The 15,509-nt window shown below is 38.6% G+C and overlaps 1 protein-coding gene across 3 annotated transcripts in view; it reads right to left on the reverse strand.

The window, feature by feature from the left end:
• Window positions 1–15,197, reverse strand: part of LOC149533541 (uncharacterized) — a 141,101-nt gene extending 125,904 nt beyond the window's left edge. For all 3 annotated transcript variants that reach the window (XM_089803126.1, XM_089803125.1, XM_089803127.1), the window contains exon 1: window positions 14,757–15,197. In XM_089803126.1, the coding sequence (XP_089659252.1) occupies window positions 14,757–14,953 (197 nt within the window). In that variant the 5' untranslated portion in view covers window positions 14,954–15,197. The remainder of the gene's footprint in view (window positions 1–14,756) is intronic.
• Between the last annotated feature and the right edge of the window lie 312 nt (window positions 15,198–15,509).

Below are 15,509 nucleotides of genomic sequence, written 5' to 3' on the forward strand. Positions count from 1 at the left end.
CTTTTCCGAAGGCCAGAGGAGTGGGCACGTGGCTGGATGCCCTCTCTTTTTGGGGTTTTGGTGGGGTGTCCTCCACAGCGTACCTTTTTATTTTTAGTTCTTGCTTGAGTTTGTTTTGATGGTGGGGAGAGCTGGGTCTTCAAATTTGTTGATCTCCGGAGCCATGGATAAGGCAGAGCCATCTGCGTCTTCACATGCAAAAGCTTTAGAGCATCTAAACAATGTGATACAAATGACGAGGCATCATCCTTGACGAATGGCTTTCCCAAACTCAAGAAAATTAAAAATGAATGAATGGCTGAAGAGAAACCATGAACACCCAGTTTTGGTGGTTCAACCAGAACTAGTTGAAAAGGATGTCACATACTTAAGCAGTCATGCTTTAATTTGTAATTCATAGGGCTTCGCATGTCAATTCCGGACTTGGAAACTTGGGCTCAAGCACTTGGAACCCCAAGGATGATATGGAAATAATTGGCAACCAATAACTATTTATTTTTAGTTTTCTCTTGCATGGATGACAAGAACAAGATTTTTCAGGGGGTTCCATATTTTATAGCCACGTTGGCCTCCTCATCAAACCCTTGCATCTAGGATTCAATTTGGCCAACATACTCCCATCAAGGGTTCTAGTTTGCATTCGTCTTCCATGACTTCCACTTGAATCAAGTAGACATGATATCCTACATACGATTGCTCTTTTGCTTGGCAAGGCAGTGGGTTCTTCTCAGCAAACTTTGGCTAGCAAGGTAATTACATTTGCCCGAACTTGTGTTGAATTTGATTTAAATAACCCTTTTGTCAGATTCTATGAAAATGTCTTGGATTCTCTTCTTCGATTCAACAGCTCAACCATAAATCATTCCCTTTACTTGCTGAACTTGTCATGAATATGGGCATCTCCAACGGAAATAACTTCTTTTGAATCAAGCAACTACAACAATGCATTCTTTCTATAACTCTACTCCTATAACAAATAAAGGGAAGACTACCTTGTCATATGGGGTTGCAGATAAGGAGGGGCTTTATTCTAGTTAAGCTTCAAAATAAGGGGAGAGGTCAAAAGAAAACCCGCAAGGACGAGCAAATGGACATAACCTTTAACTTGTTTTCCTTACATCATAGTTGTCACATCCTTAGGAAGCTTAGAAAGCACCCCCTTGCATATTTGCACCCATTGTCATACCATCTTGCATCTCACCCTTAGGAGTATTACATTTCATAACACCTACCACAGGTTTAGGCAAGAACAAAAGGAAGACGAGGGACATGGACCCTAGTCTTAGTGGTGACTCGGCTAGCATATAGCCAGACTCGATGGTATCTGTGATCACACATGACCCACCACCACAGAATCCAGAAGATTTAAGTCCCCTCACTATCAGACATAGATGCCTTTATGAATCAATCTAGGCATGCAACCCTTGTCAATGTTATCATAGACAAAAACAGAGAAACCATAATTGCAAATTTTCAGAGAGATAATGTTGGTGCTTTTGGCTTTGGGAGGCCACCACCTTTGGACATAACAGATCCTGCACATTCGTTGTTTCGCAAGCTCCCACCACCCATTGGTCCCTCTGAACCCAATGACCCCTTTTCCATACCTAGAAGAGGACATCAAACAATGATACCAAATATCATGGACCCAGTTATACCCTCCACCCAACTCAGTGCTCCCATCCCACAAAGTAACCAACCCACCATTACATAGTCATTGGTCCACACAACACCTCAGCAACTTACCATCACACCACCCACATCTGCAATCACTTCCATCAATGTTGTTGCTACCACTTCACACCTTGCATCCATTCCATTCAACATGACAGGACCTTCCACCTCACAAATTGCTAACTCTACCTCATACATACCTGCTAGTAATACAACCAACACATTCCAACAGAACACCCAATCAACATTACAATTCACTACAGGGATGCCACCAACAAGGCCTAACAATCAACGTCTCATCACCCCTAGCCCATTTACATCTATGCCAAACACCACCACTTCATTTCCACTTGGTCCTCGAAGTTTTGGACAATGACAAAGGCAAACCACAAGCCTCCCAACTAGTAATTCATTCATCCTAACATTCCACGCACATCAACCACCACCAACACCACCAACCAATCTGCTACCACCCATCACCAATTACTTTTCTATGCCACCCTTAGGGAGTAGCCAAGCAATAGCACAACAACCAGCAATGGGGACAATTCCCTACATTAACTATTTGGCACCCCTCAACACCTAGTTGCCCTCTCAAGCAGGGGCGTAACCAGAATACATTGGGCAAAATGTGCAATCTCAAAGCATAGCACCAACATATCCACCACCACCCCTCCAATAAGAAACACCACAACAGCAATTTGTGCAAGCACCCATGCAAAATCATCCATCTGCCCATCCACCCCAACAGCAACCGCAGTATCAACAATTCACCCAGCAAGTACAACAGTACGTCCAACCACCACCCCAACAACCAATAAATCCCATCCAAGCAATAGTAAAATCCACATTTCACCAACAACAATACACCCATCAAAACCATCCATACTCACCCACTCCATCTAATACATACCTTGCACCAGGGGCATTGGGAATGGGGGCACCAGCAATAACACTTGTCAACCCCGAGTAGAAAGAAATGAAGAATGCTCTGAAGGCACTCAAAGATGGAACTGAATCCAAGACCTTCAAATTTGAAGATGTTTGTCCATACTCATTCAACAGAGCTATCACAATGACACCCTTCCCCAAGCACTTTGAGATCCCCAAATTTGATAAATTTAAGGGGGAAGGAGATCCAATCACGCATGTCAAAGAATTTTACATGCATTGCCAAGAAGTGGCCTACAACAACGCATTCCTCACATGGCTCTTTCCGAAAAGTCTAGGAGGTCTCACTCTTGAATGGTTCTGTTGAATACCCCAAGGCACAGTAAACACATTCGATAATCTTTCAAAAGCCTTTGTGGCACAATATGCCCATCTTGTTGTAACTAAGTCACTCGTAGTTGATTTAGTCCACACCAAACAAAAAGAGGGTGAAAGCCTCACTGATTACTTGCAAAGGTGGCAAACTCTCACAACACGAATCTCTTGCAAAATACCAAAGCGCCACCTTATCAAAATGTTTGTTGACAACACGCATCCTAGACTCCCTCACCACATGGTCATGAACTGCCTACAAACATACAAAGAGATCAAAGAGAAAGGCATGGGCCTCGAGCGAGGGCCTATTACCGATGGAATCATAAAGCTCCATAAAGAAAATAACCTAGAGCAAGAACACTCTAATGATAAACCACGATATTGGAACAAAAACAAGAACACAGTAACAAACGATGCCATTGATAATTGATATGTCCATGTAGGTGTTACACCCACCACATCAAACACCCCCCATCAATAGACATTCCAACAACAACCATCATATCAACCAAAAGTGTGCTATCAACAAACATATCAACAACCTCCACAACATCAATATCAGCTCAACACACCATCACCCACTTATCAAGGACCAACAAATCAAACCAATGTTATCAACATCACAGTTGGACAAAAACAAAGGGTCCAAAAACTACCTCGTATATACAATCCCTTGGGGGAACCACTTGATGTCATTTTTGACAAATTGGCCCATGACAATCTCATACACTACCCACAAACACAACCGCTAGACCCAAGCCAACCTAAAACACCATGGTACAGAGAGAATGAATTTTGCAAATTTCATCATGTGAAAGGACATCTAACCCTCAGATGCATGCAACTCAGAGATTATGGGCAAGATCTAATCGATTGTAAGGAAATCACGGTGGGAGCACAAGCCTTTCAAAATGCAAGACTATTGATCTATCAAAATGCATTCCCACCACACAACAACAAAAATGCAAGCAAGGCACCTGTACAAAACAACAATGCCCGCAACAACAATAGAGCAAACAAAACCCAACCCAAGCAAAGTGACAATCATGATAGATCACAAGACTACACTTTAGTGTACCTTGACTATGGTAATTTGATTGGATGTATATCCCAAGATGAACCTTTTGTTAACGTGCTAAATATCAAGGGCTCGGAGAAAAAATGTGCAATCACAACGCAACAAACCCAACTTAGTATTGCAGGGCCACTTCCGCCTGCACTCACTCCTTCAGCAACACAATACAATATTCTAGAAGATCTCGGAAACATGCCAGCCCAAATCTCCATCCTGGATTTACTCCGCACCAGCCCACTTTATAGAGAAATCCTCAACAATGCCCTCCAAGAATCTCGTGTCCCCACTGATATTAATGTCACAAAGTTTAGAAACCTAGTGGGACACCTCTTCGCCTCATGCGTGCTATCCTTCAAACCCTCGGATGTCCCAGAAATTGAGCCAGATCACATCCTTTCACTTTGCATTGCTGTCATGGTCTTTGACTTCACCGTGAAAAGGGTCATGATAGATAATGGGTCCGCCTTAAACCTATGTACTTTGAAGTTCATTAAACAAGCAGGATACATTGAGGCAGACATAATCAATGAGGTCGTCACTATCAAGGCCTATGACAACTTGGAAAGAACTACAAAGGGAACTATCTTGTTGCCCATCAAAGTTGGATCTACCACTCAAGAAACAGTGTGTCACGTAGTTGATCTTAACCTACTTTTAACATCCTTCTCGGCCGACCATGGATTCATTCCATGAAAGCCATTCCATCCACTTATCACCAATGCGTCAAATTCCTGCATCATGGCACCAAGATAACCATCCACGCTGATCCAAAACCCTTTGCGTATTGCAACATGGTAGAAGCATCCTATGATAATCATTGCCCAGGAATTGAGATCGGCACCACCATCGCCAGCTCTTTTGTACCTACAATAATCCCAACACCATCTTAGCCTCCACACTCTCCACCATTAAGATCAACTACCAAGGTTGTGGCGAATATAGTCTCTTAGATGCATTTGTTATTGGCACCTTGCCTCTTGACCCACACACTCGAGGCGCCCAACCTATCAAGGACCACAAAAAGACGCATCTCCTTAGCTCAAACAACTTGGGCTCACCACATTTGTTGCAAACGGGATCCTCAATGGGGAAGAAATGGCCCTTGACATCAATATATGGCTATACAAGGATTCACATCCTAAAGACAAAAATCTCCTCAACTACTTCAAACGGAAATATCCCCGCTCACATCGACTTCCTACTAAACAATGGAATTATCAAGGAGGTGGCATAAGAAAAGAGGAGTCAGGCATTAGGCAACTCGTAGAGGCATACAAGGAAGAGAAGAAGAAAGGCCTAGGATTTGGATGTCCAACAACTGAGGGCACTAGTAAAGACGGTCATGCCTTCTTCAACATCCACAGTGAACTCACAGAGGTCGAAGACATCCCTGAGGAAGTTGAAAAGAGAGCCTATAACGATATCCATGATACTAACATCTCCCTAGGAGACTCTGTGCTCTGTGAACTATCCATCAACCTCATAGACCTCCCACTCACCCATCCCGAACTCATTGATTGGGACCAAACAAGTGTACTCCATGTTGATGACTTCCCTACCGAGGAAGCGCTCCTAAGATTCATGGGGGTCGAGACACCACACAAGAAACCAAAGCCACCATCAACTCATGTCTACAAATTGGACCTGAAAGGTTACTTTGTGGAGGAAGAAATCTCCAATCGCAAAAATGATGAGAGAGAGAATCCAATGGTGAAAACTTGGAAATTCAAGCACCTTGGATAGGTACCTTGGTGAAAACCTAGAAATAGGTGCCATGTGTACTTGGCCTTCCCATTATCTATTAGTGATCCACAAGCTCCGACCCTCTCACTCAATCCAATCATCCATTTACCCATATCCCTAAGGTATTCCAAAATCACACAATAAAGACACTTGTACCAAACACTATACTTGTAGAAAATCCAAATGCATTGTACTCTATCATGATCCATATGTACTATAGCTCCATCGTGTATGATACAATCCCAGATCTTGACATGTACTATATACACATCCAAATGTAACATCTCTCGTGTACTCTATCACCAGCTCTATCACATTGTCCTTTTCCCTCACCATCCCCAGTAAATAGCTTCTATACAATGTCATCATTGTAAATATCTAAGTCAGTTTCATTGTACATACCATCCCCCATATCAGTCACCAATCATCAACTCATCCTTTGTTAGTCCTTAGTCATCATCATTAGTCAATCCCATTATATATAGCCCAATCTCATGTCAGTTCACATTAGATCAGGTCCTCTAGCTCTTGCCGCTTTGTGCTTCAGAAAGTTCTTATACAAGATCCTGTGTTACTAAAGTGTTGTCCTTAGAATTTATAGTTGCTACTGAATCTAGGTGCTAGGTGCTACCGATAAGTCATTGTAGGATACATCTTTCCTCTCAGACTTGGGTCCGTCAGTATCGAATCATACTGATCTCTTTAGCACATGGCTATTTTTTGTCAATTTACTCTTTCTTTTGATGTTGGATTTCAATTTTGCTTCTTGATTATCTTTTATGGGCAATCTAGATCCTGTGTCACTAAAGTGTTGTCCTTAGAATTTCCAGTTGCTACTGAATCTAGGCACTAGGTACCACCAACAAGTCCTTGTAGGATACATCTTTCCTCTCGTTAAACTTGGGTCCATCAGTATCGAGTCCTACTGATCTCTTTAGCACACGGTTATTTTTTGTCGATTTACTCTTCCTTTTGAAGTTGGATTTCAATTTTGGTTCTTGATTATCTTTTCTGGGCAATCTGGTTATCCCCTCCACAAGGTCGCCACGATCATTCAGATTGTGATGTGCTGCGAATGGGGCAATAAGTGAGCAAGGTCTTGATCTGTCTTTCTTTTTTTCTTTTCTGCCTATGAGTTAGCCAAGTATAACCCTTGCATATCCAAACATATGACCATTTATGATTACATGGTGCATTTGGAAAATATCGCTTGTTTGTGGGTTACCCAGTGTCATTTCCACTCTGATTCTTATTGGATTTCATGTGTGATGTTGGGGCAATCCTTGCGTGTTTATTTTGAGTCAATTCTATGCAAACACGACACCTGGGCCTTGATGTTTTTGGTAACCTTGGTCAGTCACTAATATTGCTATATTAAATTAAGTTCTCAACTACATGGTGGTTCTTTTTATGGAGAATCCCATGCTCAAGCTTCAAATGAATTCCATCTCATCCCCCATTTCACAACTAGGAAACACCAAAAAGAGTTCATTTTTATCCTATCAGCATCAATCCTAAAATCATCCTATCAACATCTACCCTACATCCTTATCCAATCTTGAAACCTATCCAAAAATCCCAGAAAAATCCTATAAAGTTTCCAAAATCTCACCCATCCATCCACCACATCCTAAGGGTTCAATTTAAAAAAGAAAAATCCTCCATTTCCCCTCATATCCTCTATCCTATCTCACAATTTTGTCTAATTTGTACGGCTGATCTCTCATTTTCTTATACTCCCGTAGTGAGAGTATGAACCACTTTAAAACCTCTTTTCATCCATTGTGCATCGTCCATCTCACCCCACATTCTTACTTTTTGAGATGTCGTCTAGTCTTGTTTTCTCCTCGTTGCCTTCTTGAGAGGGCATCACACATTACAGTCTTCTATCAAAACTGAGGCAACCTAGTTGCTTTAAAACCTTCTTCGTGTCATGTATTATTTAAGAACATCTTTGAAATAGTGTTGTACGAACACTATATCAAAGAGGGGCAAAACGTAGACACCTAAATCTGATCACATAAATTCATAAACAAATTTAGTCATCTTCTAAAGCATATTTTAATTAAATATTAAATATTTAATTATTTTAAGCTATCCCCTAATTAATTAATTATAGCCAAATTAATAAATTAACTGATAACCAATAGTCTAATTTATTAATAAAATCCCCCTTCCTCTATTAAATTAAATAAATGCAAAACCCATTTAATTTTATCTCCAAATCCCCTCTATTTAATTTATTTAATTAATTAAATCCCTCCACTCACAAATTAACCCTTCAACCTAGCAGTTATCCAAACTCAACTCATGCATCAAATATTCCTCTATTTAATTAAGATCACCCACCAACGTTTTCTCTAACAAATCCATCCACCTCCCACATCCTCCAGTTAACTAAGCCACCTCACCCACCTTAACTGAAACACATCACCTCCTCTTGCATAAATTAAGGCATAATTTATTCCCTCTAACTCAAGCCCAAGTCCACTCTCATGCTACATCTCCTCCACCTATCTCAGTTAACTGAAGCCTATCTCACACCTCACTTAGTTAATTATCCATCAAGAATTCTTATCTCCTTCTCACCCAATTGCCTATAAATTGAACCCCTCTCCTCTCACAAATCATCCGCCTTCATATGCAAACTTATAATACTATTTTGAGAGCCTAAGAACTATCAAAATACCATTATAATAACAAAATCCATTCATTCCTCCATTGTTCAACCCTTCATCCATCTCTCATCCATTGAAGCTTGAGGCCACACTTGACCCTACATCTCCGTCCTTTGGACACATCTACTCATTGATATAAGCTTGGAGTGCTCTCCTTTGGTTTGCATCCCTCTTATTTGCTTTTATTGTCTAATCTATATGTTGGTATGTGATTAGTTTGTGAATGTTTTTCAATTGCTTAATGTTCTTTGCACTCTAGTTTTCATAGCACACATTATATATATAAATTAGTGAATTTAAATAAATCTAATTGTCAAATTTAACATGGTACCAGAGCGGGTCTAAGAGACGATCCTGATTAGATTTATTTTATTCGGTACACTGAAAATATTCTCAATTTCCTTATATCTCAAAATGGTGAGCAGTATAAAGGTGGAGGATAGACTTCACAGTGACTCAAATTTTATGGGGTGGAAAGTAGGAATGAAGTTAACCTTAAAAGATAATGACCTAAAACAATTCTTTGAAAAGTCTAACCAACCAACAAAGGGGAGTGAAGAATTGAACAAATGGCAAAAAGATAACACTAGAGCCATGAAATTAATTGTGGCTATCGTTAAGGATCATCTACTTCCTATTATCTCGGAATTAGATACAACACATGAAATGCTTAAGGCAATTGAAGAAATGTTTGAAATAAACAATACCACTAGAATTCTAACTCTAAAAGACAATCTTTCCAATATTAAAATGAACAAAGGAGAATCCATTGCTTCATATTTCCTAAGGATCACAAAACCAAGGAACAACTCTCTAAGATTGCTCATATCTATGATGAGAAAGAATTAGTCATGATAGCTCCAAAAGGATTGTCAACATCATGACAAACCTTCAAACAAAGGGTATGTGCTAGATCCAAGCTTCCTAAAGTTGCTCGACTAAAGGATGACTGCATACAAGAGGAGTGCATGTTAATATCCCAAGGCGATACTTCTACTGGAGATGATATCTAGGCTCTCACAACCCAAGTCGATAAAAGGAAGAAACCTAAATTCAAAAAGAAAAGAACACATGAAGATTACTCTAAGATGCAATGTTTTAGATGTAACAACTATGGTCACTCAACATTCCAATGCCCTAATAGACTAAAACATCAAGCAGCCTTCGCCAAAGTCAGTAATTCTGATATAGATGAGAAATGTCCATTCTAAAAGAACTTCAGAATACCCATAACATGAGTGATATATTGTATTAAGAGGGAGTTCTCTATTATATTCATTAAAGTGTACAAAAAGAAACGCTTTCAAAAGTAAATTTAGCTTGTTAAAATTTCTAAGATGGAGTCTCAAAGTATGAAGTTATTTGACGATACTTTATTATTGTGTGCATTTTCATATCATAAGAGCTATGCGCCTTGACCTTCTTTTGAGAATGTTATTGCAAGAAGAGGGAGTCAAATGAGGAGATCTAATGATTGATATTTAGAGGGAGTTGAAAAAGTCCTCATGTTGTGTTTATCATGAGGAAGCGATGACTTCCAAATGATATCACTTATATTTACAGAAGTTATTGTAAGGTGACAATCTTACAATAACTTGTATTATGAGATCAAGCAAATTGAGTATATGGTGAATGTCTTGCATCTCAACATTCTAGGAGGCCATTAGTCAAAGAGTACTTGGTGAATATCATCGATATTCTGGGAGACCAATACTCTTGATATCAAATGTGCTATCAAAATCTTTTGAGTTCTTGGTATATATCGAATATTCTAGGAGACCAATGCTCTTGATATCAAATGTGATATCAAAATCGTTTGAGTAATTGGTGAATATTGAATGTTGATATTCTGGGAGAAAAATACTCTTGATACCAAATGTGATATCAAACCTTTTGAGTACTTAGTGAATACTGAATGTCAACATTTTGGGAGACCAATACTCTTCATATCAAATGAGATATCAAATGATGGGAATCTTCTAAATTGTTATTGGTAGTAATTTTTATTCTTGTGTTTATCGGATATCCTCCCTAGCAAAGAGGGAGTGTTAATGTTTTATAGCTTCAGTAGATTTAAACACAAGATGTAAACATAAAAGATCAACTCCTTAATTAAATTCTATCTATATATATTCTCATAATGATTATTGTTAATCATATAATAAATTATATTTATATTTCAAAACCTTCATTTATACTATATCCTTCGATGGCCTCTCGGTGTTCGTGCTTGAGTCTTATGTCAGCGATAATGTGTATGCATCGGGAGTACATATTTTCAAGCTTTGTCTATTCTCCTCGTACCTGCGTGTGGTGCAGTTTACGTTGCTCCTGCCACAGTGTCAATTGCCATCCTCATTTCTTCATTGGTTGCACCGACGTTGACAAAGCTTAAATTATTGGTTAGACGTTGTTTAAGTTTATCCAGCCACCTTTGTTTTTATCGATGTGTCGGTTGAACTTGATTTGTTTGTGCTCTTTATATGTCTTTTTAATATGAATACGTCCTCTATCTTGAAAATATATGAAGTGTTGAAAAAGAAACTTTATTACGTCTACAATAAGACTTCTACTTGTGATCAAATTAAGTCAGAGACTCGAGCCATCATTGTGTGTGTGTGTATTCACAAACTTGAATATATATAGGAGTTCTTATACATCAAATTATAATTATATTGAAAGGATTGAGAACCTTCTATATATATAAATTAGTGAACTTAAATAAATCTAATCGTCAAATTTACCAAAAGCTTGTCTTAAATGACAAACCTAGCAAATTTCCAATACCTTTATTAACAACTTGATATAGTATTACAGCAGTACAGCTTGAATCACTCTATTCTCAATCATTGCTTCAGGACAAGCGATTTTGGCAAGTGCAGACTGTCATGCCCCCCATAGGATTCAAAAACAATGTGGTGCTTGAGTTCTTTACAATGCTGGGCAAGTTTCTTTTATTATGGTATGCAGCCTCTTCACATATCTTAACAACTGACCTAATAGCATGTGTAGCAATATATGAAAAGGAAGCATGGTGGCCAATTTCATAAAAAGCATTGACCACAATTATATTAAAGACACTTTGATGGCTTACATGAAATATCCGACTTCATTATAGTGCTTATGTGCTTAATAAACAAGCGAACCATGTTTAGAGACATATTAAAGATTAAATTAAAGACTAACTTATTTATTACACAAACTCCCTTATTTTTTTAAGTTGCCTCTCTTGGAGCAGCACTGACATCAAAGAGATGCATATAAAATAGAAGTCATGCCCCTCGGTGAAAGGAGGTGTCTTTTGGAAGTTGCCCTCCCTCTCAAATAAATATATAAATCTAGATAAGTTTGAAAATGAAGTCACATAAAACACTTATCCAGGTGCAGCGAGGTATCAAAGGGGATTCAAATTATAATACAGCGAAAACTAAACAAGTCAGTCATTAGTAAGCATCTACATCTATCACACGCATAGGAAGAGAATTAATTAGACAAAAAGAGGAACAGATCAGTCAAGCAGCAGTAGATAGAGTATATCAATCCAATCAGCAGCAGATTGACCCAATCAGCAGCAACTGCAGGATCAGATCAAATCAGCATATATACGCAATAAACAATCAGATCAGTACTCATTATTGATTGCAGGCTGTAGCCTTACTTTTTTATGGTAATATGCATAAATAATTGTGTGTAATGATGTATTTAATGAAGAAATCATGATAAACTGATATTGGCAGTTATGTGGAATTGTTAGACTTCCTATATATCTATCAATTTGCTGCAACCAATAATGAGATCCCTCTTCTAAGCACACCACCTCATAGTGGCAACAGATAATCCCATGAGGCCCGGGGGGATGCAAAGATGGACCACCCTTGGGCTGAGAAGGGAAGGCTGCTCTGGAAACCCTATTGTAGTTTTCTCTATCCTTTAACTTGGTTGTTCATTATGATAAAGAACTCTAATCATAGGAAGGAGGATAAGGATGGTAATGGAAGAGGGAAATGGCCATGGATCCCTCACTAGGCACACCCCCTCATATGAATGGCAATGGCCACATGAGGCCAAGAAGGATGACATTCGCTCTCAGGCCTAGGGTAGGGGATTGATCGGCTATCAATATCTCACTAGCTACACCCCCTTATATGGATGGCAATGACCACATGAGGCCAAGAGGAACGGGATCTGCTTTTAAAGCCTGGGTATTAGATTGATTGTCTATGGATTCCTCAATAGGTACACCCCATGGATGGTGAGGGCCACATCAAGGCCATGAGGAATTGTACCCACTCTTGGGCCTAGGATAGAGGATTGATTAAGGCAGCCTAGCATGCCCCTTATTCTAGCTCTCCTAAGGTTGAACTCCATCAATAAATTAAGCATATCTTATGGTTAAATTAATGTTTCTAATAAGGAAAATCTATTTTGTGGATCATGTTTCCATGATTTCCTAACTTTGTAGGATCTCAACCAAGTAGATGATGTTACTAATTCTGTTATACTTCTTGATCTGCTTTGAATTTGTGGTTTAGGGAAAAACTAGGGCATTTGCAAAAAAGAGACATTACACAGAGAGAAAAAGTAGGTCCAAATCTAAAGAATCCTGAAGTTCGCAAAGTAGTTAGCATCCAAAAAGGATGACATAAAATGTCTGATGCTCAGAATCCAGTTCAACAAGATAAGATAATGTGTCTGAGAAAGACTCCAACAACAAAACGAATTGCCCAACCACTTGGGCTTTAGGAATCTAACCCTTGACCATAAATCCCACCCTGATATTGTTTGCTAGAACTTTTTATCAACACTTAACACATGAGATCTGCATATGTCCTTACTACAACTTCTTATCAACACTTAACACATGAGATCTGCATACGTCCACATGTTCAATTCATACTGGCTCGCAATAAAACAGCAAAGGGCAGGGAGATGAACATTCATTGTTCCTAATTAATTCCTAGCAATTAATTGTCAAAAGATCAACACAAGAAGTCAGCTCTACTGAAGGTTTGGAGCATGATGGCCCTCAAAGCTTGATAGAGCCGAACAGAAATTAAATTTAGCTGAAGGTATTTGGGTCTAGTAAAGCAGTGTCATAAATCTAAGGATAACTGGCATAATAAACAATGAATTTTAATTATCAATACATTTAAGTCGATAAAAACGAAAAACTTTCAGTTTGAATTCGGTAGCCTTTTTTGGGGTGTTGTAGGTCAATCCTTAAAAACATGTTTTCAGGGTAGCACTGTACCATTAAAAATGTGTCCTATGTTGAATATCCTATTTAGTGAAAATGACTAGCTAGAATTCCTCAACCCCTACACATTTATGCTTCTTTAAAATTGTCGGCACTAACATATAGATGTAGATCGTGTCACTAGGTTGATCCTTAAATAATTATTCTTAAAATATCATTGTATCTAATAAACTCAGAATTCCATACCAAAACTGATCAGCTAGGATTTTTAACCATTATAGAAAACTGCTTCCTTAAAAATTTAACCACAGTGAAAACAACCACCCAGGATTCCTAAATTCATAAAACTGATTCCTTTGAAAACTGGTCACTGAAATAGAACCACGCCTGGACAAAAAACAAAACCTCTAAGAGGCTAGCAAATCAGAGCTAGAACATCTCAGCATGCAACTGGGAGGTCCTGGGTTTGGGTCCTAGATTAGTTGATGCTTTCAAGTTTCAACAATTCATAACATAAATAGAAGTGGAATAAATTTCACTAAAGAGTAAAGAGTTAATCTCGTTACAATACATGTCTACGGATCATGGCTAAAATTTCAATTAAAGGAAAAACCTTAACCACAGTACTGTAAATGAATATCTAGAAAACTGCTTGTATTCCAACAGCCAGAAACCTAAACTTCGTTACTATAGTGACTACCTACAAATATACCTAAAGCGAACCAAAATAATAAGAGGAAAAGCTTAATGACTATAAGAGCAAACATATAACATAGCTAAAGCCAGGCTGTCCAACAAGAAGAAAAGCTCAACGTTCCAATGTGACAGTGTTTTCGGATTAAACATTTTAGTAGTCATCTTGAACCATGCCTGGAATTTCAACCAAGGAGTAACAGCCTTAGCCTTATAAATGGCTATCTAGAACCACGGATTAAATTTCAATTAAAAGTAAGACCTTAAACTCATCATTATAAATAGCTGTGTCAAACAATAGCTAGAGCAAGGACATCCGGATGAAGTTACGTTCAACTTGTTTGCTCGCTTGCTTGTATTGATTACTGATTAGCGAGAGGCCCAGCCAAAGGTCTCAATATTATAAAGAGGCAAAGGAAGACAACAATACCTTTCCTTTCGCTCCTGAAGACTCTTCATCTGAACCTTATAATGGTTCTCAATATACTGCTTGGCCGCTGCGACTTTCTGCCTGGTGAGAGTCGAACCCAGGGCCTCTTCCTGTTGATGTTGATGTACCCCGTTCTCCACAACAGCAGCATCAGAAGAAGAACAAGGGTTCATCCCTGCCACTTCCTGATCTTCCATTGCTTCTCCCCCGACCCACAACCACCACTACTATTATGAAAGTGCCTTGAATAAAAATTGCTTAAATATTGCAGAACAATTTTATCCTCTTCCTCGTCACCATTATTGAACTGTTATCCATCAATTTACAGCAGTGTCAGTGTGCTCGGTGAGAACTACGAGGAATGAAATGAGAAAAGGGCTGGAAAAAATTCATAGTGGAAACCCTCCCTTGTTTTATTTTGTTTGTATTCCGACACCAATTATTCAAACCCTCCTCTCTCTCTCGATTTGTTGTATTCGATTTTTTATTCCTATTCTTACAAATTAGGCATGTTTCGGAGGATTGGAACTCATTAACAATATGTGGGTGTAACGTCATATAATGCGTGTAGTGAATCAAATCCTAGAGTGGGGATGTAAATTGATAGCCAACCTTTTAAGGGTTGAATGTTTAATTTAATAATATTTAAATTGCAATGGCCGAATCCATAGTGTAGATATTTAACCTTTTTTATAAAATAATATTTCTTTTATATATTATTATTATTATTATTCAAATAATGCTTTGGTAGGT

The sequence above is a fragment of the Cupressus sempervirens genome, chromosome 10 (genome assembly GCF_028749045.1).
Source record: "Cupressus sempervirens isolate cs-2001-9-10 chromosome 10, ASM2874904v1, whole genome shotgun sequence".
NCBI lineage: Eukaryota > Viridiplantae > Streptophyta > Pinopsida > Cupressales > Cupressaceae > Cupressus > Cupressus sempervirens.